The sequence below is a fragment of the Medicago sativa genome, chromosome 8, assembly GCF_051527215.1.
Source record: "Medicago sativa cultivar Bolivia chromosome 8, Bolivia_mono, whole genome shotgun sequence".
Lineage (NCBI taxonomy): Eukaryota > Viridiplantae > Streptophyta > Magnoliopsida > Fabales > Fabaceae > Medicago > Medicago sativa.
This window is the reverse complement of record NC_140756.1, coordinates 17,515,104-17,525,955: the sequence shown is the minus strand read 5'-3', so window position 1 is coordinate 17,525,955 and position 10,852 is coordinate 17,515,104. Positions and strand designations below refer to the sequence as shown.

The 10,852-nt window shown below is 36.2% G+C and overlaps 1 protein-coding gene across 1 annotated transcript; it reads left to right on the top strand.

Moving 5' to 3' along the window:
- Positions 1–8,061: 8,061 nt before the first annotated feature.
- LOC146897455 (uncharacterized) lies at positions 8,062–10,852 on the top strand. The gene is made up of 2 exons (XM_085734688.1): positions 8,062–9,151; positions 10,588–10,852. Exon 1 carries the CDS (start codon positions 8,088–8,090, stop codon positions 8,706–8,708), a length of 621 nt encoding a protein of 206 aa, XP_085590814.1. The 5' UTR covers positions 8,062–8,087; the 3' UTR covers positions 8,709–9,151; positions 10,588–10,852.

The window sequence follows — 10,852 nt, the reverse complement described above, 5'->3', positions numbered from 1 at the left end:
ACCTACATGTAATTTTATATGTTAATATTATAACAGTATATTTTTAGTGTATTTATTAAAAAAATTGGTGATTTATGCATATAAGAGAAGAAGTGATGGTAGACTCTCATGTGAAAATTCATCTTGACTGTATTCTCATGTGAGTACCTCCTTACAACCTTTTCCTGTTTGAGGAAAACATATATGACAATAGTTATGAGCAAATGACCTAATTTTTATATAGTGGACAAATAGTCAATTTGTTCATTTCAATAACGGTTAAATATTGAATGCCCGTCTTATTTTTGTTGGATTTAACTTTTGAATGATTAGTTCCACATCAACTACGAATGAACAAAATATTGAATATATGTAAGAAGTGGATTGATGGTTTTTGAATACAACGTGATGTCTCTTTCTTTTGTGGTTGTGGAGCATTAACATTATTGTTGCTCTCAACTCCCCCGATCATTTTTAGGTGGGCGACTAATCCGGCTCATGCGTAGAGGCATGCGCACTGGCCAAGTGTTGTTCCCCTGGGAATCGAACCCGGTATTCTCCGGGTACGTCCTTGGAAGGAGCTCCTTGCCACTGGAGCCCAAGCAATTTGGTTCTCCCCCGATCATTTTTAATTTAAAGGTATCCAATTTTATCATAAATTTGAAATCACTAGAATGTTAAGCATTGAAGATGTCTAGCTTTTGGAATCGTGGAAATTTATGGTAACTGATACTATCATAAATTTGAAACTACTAGAGACAAGACTCAACATATTCTAGTGACCAAAACTGAAAATAATTCTAGTGACTCAATTTATCTTGGCCATTTTTATTTCATCTCTTAAGCTTATAATAATAGAAGTGCACAAATTCTTAACTTCCATTATTTTTTCCCTGAAAAAAAACTTCCATTATTTTTTCCCCTCCTACTGCTTTAGGTCAATGTCTTTCCTAGATAGAAATTTGATCTTCTATTTATATAGATGTGGTGTATGAACAATAAAGTGACATTAAACCTTTACTGGCTAAATTCATATATAGATCTTCTTGGTGCGTCACTATTAGAAAAGGTAGATTGATGAAAAAGCTGTGCTAAGTCAGAGAAAGTTATTATCAAGAAGAAAGTTGCACAGAAAAAAAATTTATAATCTGAAGTTGTATTTTCATCAAGTTAATATCGGTAAGAGAGTAGAGTGTGCATCTAGTGTTTGCTTCTTGGACCACCCTGAAATCAGATTTCTCATCAACACGTTACGCGTAATTCATGGTCTTAGTAAAAAAGATTGGGATGTATTTAGTACGGAGGGGGTGGTTTTAAAGAGAGAGTGGTGTATTTAGTAAAGAGGAGTGCTCTTATAAGTCTATACAATAAATCTTTGACAATTTCTTTTCCCACCCTCGTTACCTTATTCGGATTATGAAATTCGAAAAAATTAGAGGCGTTGGAGGATGTTTTTAAGTGCTTTTACACCGTTTATATTCTATAATCTTAAAGATGTGCAAATGCTACAACAGTTAAAGTAAAAATAATGTACAAATGCTCATGAACAACTTTCGTAGATGGAGAATGACGATCACAAACAACTCCCATGACCGTTCTAAACATTTTATAGGTCTTAGACCAAGTTTAAGAAAATGACCCTTTAAATAATACTTTATTTTTTTTATAAATAATGAATACGACACACATTAATTATGACGGTTGATATTTCAACTATGCTGACACTCATAGTTACTATAATACGATGTTTTGAAATCTCAATGCCACCTTGTAAAACATCGTGTGCCAAATGCACCTCATTCTATGCATTGTTTTACAAAATATCAACAAAAAAGAGCTTCACTTTTATCAGAAAGTCATAAGATTGCGGTTTCTTTAAGTATTTTAGATGCAAAATAATTTCAAATGTCTTCAATTACTCAAATCTATTTTACACAAAAGTAATTGTCATATAAACAACAACTAGTATGTGGACCCGTGCCAAGCACGGGCTAGAATTTTACCATACTCAAGGTAGAGAATATTCTGATTTATCAAGTGCCACCTAAAGCTCAACAACGGATAAAAGAGTGGAAGTCGAACCAAAATCAAGCGAAAAAAACTCATACCTAAGCCTTAAAATTTTGGATAATGTGCATCATTCTCACTTGTGTGTTTTCTCTTTCTTCTACGTGTCGATCCACAACAGTGTTGACTCCTCAAGAAGGCCCAACAGTTGTATCATATCCCAGTTCAACATTGTGGGGGAGCATGAGTGGTTCTTGGTGGTGGACCACACACACGAAGAGTTCAACACCTAGCGGAGAGATGTTAATGTGTCGAGTTAAAATTTTAAATTGGATGCAAGATTAGATGTTGAGCAATATATAAGTGAGATGACCCATATATCTTTTAAGACTTTGAAAATGAGATGATCCATATACCTAATGTTTTAAGACGGTGAATAATGATGTAATGGCTATCTCACTTATGTGGTTACTCTTAACCGAATATGATGATGCAATTCAATGTACGCTCCCACATAAATCTCAATATTATGATGATTTATATGGTTAGTTTTTAGGTATCATTAGTTTAATTTTCTATCTTAAATTTTAGTTTTTTGATATCATTCATTTTAATTCAACTTCTATTATTTTGAATTCTTTTACACCGTCGATCTTTGGTAGGATCAGACAATGAAAAAATATATATGTGTTTTGCTAAGTTGACAAAATATATGATTATTATCCTTAAAAAATACATAGTTATTAGACATTTTAAATTGATCTAGCATTTTCTAAATGAGTATGATATTTTGGTAACATAATTACCCAATAATCTCCAATGATCCTTCAACAAATTCATAAAATTAACAGAAACTCATTATTCCATATACTATCATAGGTAAAATACACACCCCTTAAATTCTTCCCTTATCATTGATATCATGTTCAAATTACTTTTTCATTTTCTTTCTTTTTTTAATTTATTTTCTCTCTTTGCAAGAACAAATGGAACAAAAATATCCCTATATGATGAAACCGTCACCAACCCATAATTTTTATCATGTTGTTTCTTTGATATTATTTGGCTATCTCATCTGATCACAGACACAAAGAGTCACACAATTAAGATAAAGATGTTAATGTGTCATGTGTGAGTTCAACATCTACATTTGATGCAGTAGTAGAAATTGTGCAACATATAAGTGAGATTTCCAATACACTTAATGTCTTAATGTTTTGGGTGAATATATGATGTTAATTTCACTTGTGGGGTTTCTATTATTTAAGTGTGATGATCCATTTACTTAATATATGTGTAACGCCCCATTTTTATTCTATTATTTTTAGTGGATGTTTGAGTGTTTTATATAATTTTATATGATTTATTTGGTATTTGATGTGTTGTATATTATTTAAATGAATATGGCTTTATTATTTGTGGAAATATTAGGAGAAATAAAAATAGGAGTAAAATATTAATATTTTGGTTAATGGGAGTTAATTAGTAATTATGAGAGTTTAGTGGGAGTTAAATGAAAAGAAAGGAGTTATATTTTTGGGAGAAAAAGAAAGAGAAGCAGAGATAAACAGTTTCACGTACAAACAATAGAAAAACTGGTTTTTGGAGAGAAAAAGGAGAAGAACCAAGAGAAAGCTAGGAGAAGAGCTAGGAAGAGAGAATCCAATCGTTTTTGCTGTAGAATTTGCTGAGATAAGGTAAGGGTGGGATTCCTTTCAATAATCATGATATATAATTTGAAAATTGATGAATTTGTTGTTCTTGGATTTTAGGGTTTGAGAAGTTATGTTAGATGATGAATTATGATGAAACTTGTTGTTGAATTGCATGATTATATGTGGTTTTATCCCCTATGATCTCTAATAAACCTGTAAACATGTTTCTAAAACAATTTGGGTGATTATGGGATCAAATTTGGGGTTTGGGTTGATGAAATTGGGGTTTTTGGAGTGAAAACTGGTCTGTTTCCGTAGAACTGTCCATGTTCCATCGTAGTACGATGCTGGGAAATCGTACTACGATTTTTCCAGCAGCAAACAAGACTTTTTCAGTGTATCCCATCGTAGTACGATGCATTCCATCGTAGTACGATGTAATAGTGACAGCATTCCCCTGTTTCGTGTTCTTGCGTCTTTTTCACCCGTTTCTGTTTTGAACTGGCCTTAGGTGTAAACATGAAAGTTGTAGATAATTAAGTTAGCTTTAAAATGGCCTTGGTTTGGAGTGGAAAAGATTTGTAGATTTTGAGTTATGATGAAAATAGTCCAAGTGGATCTTCAGAAAACTTTAAGAAAACTTAGCATAACTAATCCCAAGTTAGTCCAAAAACATATGGTTGGTTTCTCAACTTCAAACTTAAGTGTTAGGGACTTAGTTGAGGTGTTTTATGGGTATTTGGCTTATGTCCCATTGATCAAAACTTAATTGCTTTTGAAGGATGTTTTAGACTTAGAGATGAATGTAATTGATTTATATATATGCTATGTTGTTGATTTCCGTTGTTGATGTCGTTGTATCATCTGATGTCGAAGTTGGGGAGTGTGTCATAATTGTTGTAGGCACATATGTTGTTGTTGTAGTCGTTGTTGAAGTTGTATGTTGATATACACAAGTCGAGTCCATATGCATACTCATGTTCTGTTGGGGGCTTATGCCCTGGAATGTTTATCATTCAAATTGTTGGGGGCTTATGCCCTGGAATGTTTATCATTCACCTGTTGGGGGCTTATGCCCTGGGATGCTTTAACCATCCAAATCGTTGGGGGCTTATGCCCTGGAATGCTTAGCATTCAACGCGCGTAGATTGGTACCACCTGCATGATGCATTAGTTGTTGTTGTCGTAGCATTGTTGGGTTATTGTTGTCGTTGTAGCATTGTCGAGTTGTTGTCGTTGTCGCATTGTCGAGTTGTCGGTGTCGTTGTGGATAACGTTGTTGTTGTTGTTGTTGCTGTACCTTGTTGCTGAAAATAATTATGTCGTTGCCTATGTGTTTATTTAAATACATTATTAATGATGCCTGTTGTGATATGCTTTGTTGTTTTCATTAATTTGATGAATTATATATTATTATTATTGGATAAGTTTCTCACCCCTTCTGCGTATATGTTGCCTCGACCGTGGGTAATGTGCAGGTACTGATGACTTGTAGGTTTGGTCGGCTCAAGTGTCTAGGGCTCTGATACATACTAGGATGGGGAAATCGTTGCGAATGTCTTCTCATTTCTTTTATGTATCACATGTTTTGGAAAAGACTTGCTATTAGAGTTTATCGTTGTTGAAAATAAAGTTGAATTATGTTGGGGCCTTTGTGCCAAGATTTTCATTGATGTTGAATTTTGGTTGAAATTATATTTTTAAAGAATTATTCCGCTGCAGTTTATTAAGATTCTTTATGTTGGCCAATAAATAAATAGATATTTTCTATTTATGAATTTTTGAAAAGTAGTGTGACACTCCGTTGTGTGATTACTCTGATTATAATAATTAATATTACGTTGTTGGGAGAACGGGGTGTTACAATTGGTATCAGAGCAGGTCGGTCCGTCCGGCCAATTAGTAGAGTCGTGTCGAGCCTAGTAGTGTGGTGTGACAATTTTGTATTGTCCTAGTTGTCCTGTTTGTTGTTTGTTGTGTAACCCTTCGTATGAACTGGTTGGAGTACAACCATGTTCATATTAATTGTTATAGTAAGTCGGTGTATTTTTCTTCTGTTGAAGAAGAAAGTGGAGCTGAGTTCTTGACTACTAAGCAGTTAACGTGTGATGGAATTCCGATGTTTTCTTGATGGCGTATTTGTCTGTGGAGAATCAGTCGATAATTGATAGATTGCCCGTGGTGAATGAATTTCCTGAAGTTTTTCCTGATGAGATTCCAGATGTACCACCAGAGAGGGAGGTTGAATTTTCGATCGATCTTGTGCCGGGTACGAAGCCTGTGTCGATGGCTCCTTACCGTATGTCAGCCTCCGAGTTGGCAGAATTGAAGAAGCAGTTGGAAGAATTGCTTGATAAGAAGTTTATAAGACCAAGTGTGTCACCTTGGGGAGCACCTGTGTTGCTAGTTAAGAAGAAGGATGGTAGCATGAGATTGTGCATAGATTACCGTCAGCTGAATAAAGTGACGATAAAGAATAGGTATCCACTTCCGAGAATTGACGACTTGATGGATCAATTAGTGGGTGCTCGCGTGTTTAGTAAAATTGATTTGAGGTCAGGTTACCATCAGATTAAGGTGAAGGATGAAGATATGCAGAAAACGGCCTTTAGGACACGGTATGGACACTATGAATATAAAGTGATGCCTTTCGGTGTTACTAACGCACCTGGTGTGTTCATGGAGTATATGAACAGAATTTTTCATGCTTTTCTGGATAAGTTTGTTGTTGTATTTATTGATGATATCTTGATTTATTCTAAGACTGAAGAAGAGCATGCAGAACATTTGAAGATTGTGTTGCAGGTGCTGAAAGAAAAGAAGTTGTATGCAAAGTTGTCAAAGTGCGAGTTCTGGTTAAGGGAAGTAAGTTTCCTTGGCCATATTATTTCTGGTAGTGGTATTGCAGTGGACCCATCGAAGGTTGAAGCGGTATCACAGTGGGAGACTGCTAAGTCAGTTACGGAGATTAGAAGTTTTCTTGGTTTGGCTGGTTATTACCGTAGATTTATCAAAGGATTTTCGAGGTTGGCACTTCCATTGACTCAGTTGACTTGTAAAGGTAAAGCTTTTGTGTGGGATGCTCAGTGTGAGAATAATTTCAATGAGTTGAAGCGGAGATTGACAACGGCTCCAATTTTGATTTTGCCAGAGCCAGATAAACCTTTTGTTGTATATTGTGATGCGTCCAAGTTGGGCTTAGGTAGTGTGCTTATGCAAGATGGCAAGGTAGTGGCTTATGCTTCGAGACAATTGAGAATACATGAGAAGAACTACCCTACACATGATTTAGAGTTGGCTGCTGTGGTTTTTGTGTTGAAAATTTGGAGACACTATTTGTACGGTTCCAGATTTGAAGTGTTTAGTGATCATAAAAGTCTGAAATATTTATTTGATCAAAAGGAGTTAAATATGAGGCAGAGAAGGTGGCTAGAGTTGTTGAAAGATTATGATTTTGGCTTGAATTACCATCCGGGTAAAGCTAATGTGGTTGCAGATGCCTTGAGTAGGAAAACGTTGCACATGTCGGCTATGATGGTGAAAGAATTTGAATTGCTGGAACAGTTTAGAGACTTAAGTCTTGTTTGTGAATTGGCACCTCAGAGTGTGCAGTTAGGTATGTTGAAAATTAATAATGATTTCTTGAAGAGTATCAAAGAAGCCCAGGAGGTTGATGTGAAATTTGTAGACTTGATGGGTACTAGTAATCAGAATGCGGATGGTGATTTTCAGGTTGATGATCAAGGAGTGTTGAGATTCCGAGGTAGGATTTGTATTCCTGATAATAATGAATTGAAAAAGTTGATTTTAGAAGAAAGTCACAGAAGCAACTTGAGTATCCATCCGGGAGCTACAAAGATGTACCATGACTTGAAGAAACTGTTTTGGTGGTCTGGGTTGAAGCGAGATGTCGCACAATTTGTATATGCTTGTTTGACTTGTCAGAAATCGAAAGTTGAACATCAGAAGCCTGCTGGTTTGTTGACGCCTTTAGATGTGCCGGAATGGAAATGGGATAGCATCTCCATGGACTTTGTGACGAGTTTACCAAACACTCAAAGAGGGCATGATGCCATTTGGGTTGTTGTCGATAGATTGACGAAGTCGGCACACTTTATTCCAATTAATATCACTTATTCGGTAGCTCAGTTGGCGGAGATTTATATTCATAATATTGTGAAGTTGCATGGTGTCCCGTCGAGTATTGTGTCGGATAGAGATCCGAGGTTCGCTTCGAGATTTTGGAAGAGCTTGCAAGAAGCTTTGGGCTCTCAGCTGAAGTTGAGTTCAGCTTATCATCCGCAAACAGATGGTCAGTCGGAAAGGACGATTCAATCATTAGAAGATTTGTTGAGGGTGTGTGTACTTGAGCAAGGTGGAGCTTGAGACAGTCACCTACCATCGATAGAGTTCACGTACAACAATAGTTACCATTCGAGTATTGGTATGGCACCTTTCGAAGCTTTATATGGTCGAAGGTGTAGAACTCCTTTATGTTGGTTTGAGTCGGGTGAAAGTATTGTGTTGGGACCTGAAATAGTTCAGCAGACTACGGAGAAGGTCAAGATGATAAGAGAGCATATGAAAGCGTCGCAGAGTCGACAGAAAAGTTATCATGACAAGCGTAGGAAGGACCTTGAGTTTCAAGAGGGTGACCATGTGTTCTTGAGAGTCACTCCTATGACCGGTGTGGGTCGTGCATTGAAGTCCAAGAAGTTGACTCCAAAGTTTATTGGTCCTTATCAGATATCTGAGAGAATTGGCACGATGGCTTATAGAGTTGGTTTGCCACCACATCTTTCGAACTTGCATGATGTGTTTCATGTGTCGCAACTTCGGAAGTATGTAGCGGATCCTTCACATGTTATTCCTAGAGATGATGTGCAAGTTAGAGACAACCTTACGGTGGAGACTTTACCTTTGAGGATTGATGATCGCAAGGTGAAGACGTTGAGAGGCAAGGAGATACCTCTAGTGAGGGTTGTTTGGGGAGGAGCAACTGGTGAAAATCTTACTTGGGAGTTGGAAAGTAAGATGCAGGAGTCATATCCTGAGTTGTTTGCTTGAGGTAATATTTCGAGGACGAAATTCTATAAGTTGGGGAGAGTTGTAACGCCCCATTTTTATTCTATTATTTTTAGTGGATGTTTGAGTGTTTTATATAATTTTATATGATTTATTTGGTATTTGATGTGTTGTATATTATTTAAATGAATATGGCTTTATTATTTGTGGAAATATTAGGAGAAATAAAAATAGGAGTAAAATATTAATATTTTGGTTAATGGGAGTTAATTAGTAATTATGAGAGTTTAGTGGGAGTTAAATGAAAAGAAAGGAGTTATATTTTTGGGAGAAAAAGAAAGAGAAGCAGAGATAAACAGTTTCACGTACAAACAATAGAAAAACTGGTTTTTGGAGAGAAAAAGGAGAAGAACCAAGAGAAAGCTAGGAGAAGAGCTAGGAAGAGAGAATCCAATCGTTTTTGCTGTAGAATTTGCTGAGATAAGGTAAGGGTGGGATTCCTTTCAATAATCATGATATATAATTTGAAAATTGATGAATTTGTTGTTCTTGGATTTTAGGGTTTGAGAAGTTATGTTAGATGATGAATTATGATGAAACTTGTTGTTGAATTGCATGATTATATGTGGTTTTATCCCCTATGTTGTCTAATAAACCTGTAAACATGTTTCTAAAACAATTTGGGTGATTATGGGATCAAATTTGGGGTTTGGGTTGATGAAATTGGGGTTTTTGGAGTGAAAACTGGTCTGTTTCCGTAGAACTGTCCATGTTCCATCGTAGTACGATGCTGGGAAATCGTACTACGATTTTTCCAGCAGCAAACAAGACTTTTTCAGTGTATCCCATCGTAGTACGATGCATTCCATCGTAGTACGATGTAATAGTGACAGCATTCCCCTGTTTCGTGTTCTTGCGTCTTTTTCACCCGTTTCTGTTTTGAACTGGCCTTAGGTGTAAACATGAAAGTTGTAGATAATTAAGTTAGCTTTAAAATGGCCTTGGTTTGGAGTGGAAAAGATTTGTAGATTTTGAGTTATGATGAAAATAGTCCAAGTGGATCTTCAGAAAACTTTAAGAAAACTTAGCATAACTAATCCCAAGTTAGTCCAAAAACATATGGTTGGTTTCTCAACTTCAAACTTAAGTGTTAGGGACTTAGTTGAGGTGTTTTATGGGTATTTGGCTTATGTCCCATTGATCAAAACTTAATTGCTTTTGAAGGATGTTTTAGACTTAGAGATGAATGTAATTGATTTATATATATGCTATGTTGTTGATTTCCGTTGTTGATGTCGTTGTATCATCTGATGTCGAAGTTGGGGAGTGTGTCATAATTGTTGTAGGCACATATGTTGTTGTTGTAGTCGTTGTTGAAGTTGTATGTTGATATACACAAGTCGAGTCCATATGCATACTCATGTTCTGTTGGGGGCTTATGCCCTGGAATGTTTATCATTCAAATTGTTGGGGGCTTATGCCCTGGAATGTTTATCATTCACCTGTTGGGGGCTTATGCCCTGGGATGCTTTAACCATCCAAATCGTTGGGGGCTTATGCCCTGGAATGCTTAGCATTCAACGCGCGTAGATTGGTACCACCTGCATGATGCATTAGTTGTTGTTGTCGTAGCATTGTTGGGTTATTGTTGTCGTTGTAGCATTGTCGAGTTGTTGTCGTTGTCGCATTGTCGAGTTGTCGGTGTCGTTGTGGATAACGTTGTTGTTGTTGTTGTTGCTGTACCTTGTTGCTGAAAATAATTATGTCGTTGCCTATGTGTTTATTTAAATACATTATTAATGATGCCTGTTGTGATATGCTTTGTTGTTTTCATTAATTTGATGAATTATATATTATTATTATTGGATAAGTTTCTCACCCCTTCTGCGTATATGTTGCCTCGACCGTGGGTAATGTGCAGGTACTGATGACTTGTAGGTTTGGTCGGCTCAAGTGTCTAGGGCTCTGATACATACTAGGATGGGGAAATCGTTGCGAATGTCTTCTCATTTCTTTTATGTATCACATGTTTTGGAAAAGACTTGCTATTAGAGTTTATCGTTGTTGAAAATAAAGTTGAATTATGTTGGGGCCTTTGTGCCAAGATTTTCATTGATGTTGAATTTTGGTTGAAATTATATTTTTAAAGAATTATTCCGCTGCAGTTTATTAAGATTCTTTATGTT

What these genes read in the sequence shown, in the direction of transcription:
- LOC146897455 (XM_085734688.1), top strand. Translation starts at nt 8,088, where the DNA reads ATGGCACCTTTCGAAGCTTTATATGGTCGAAGGTGTAGAACTCCTTTA.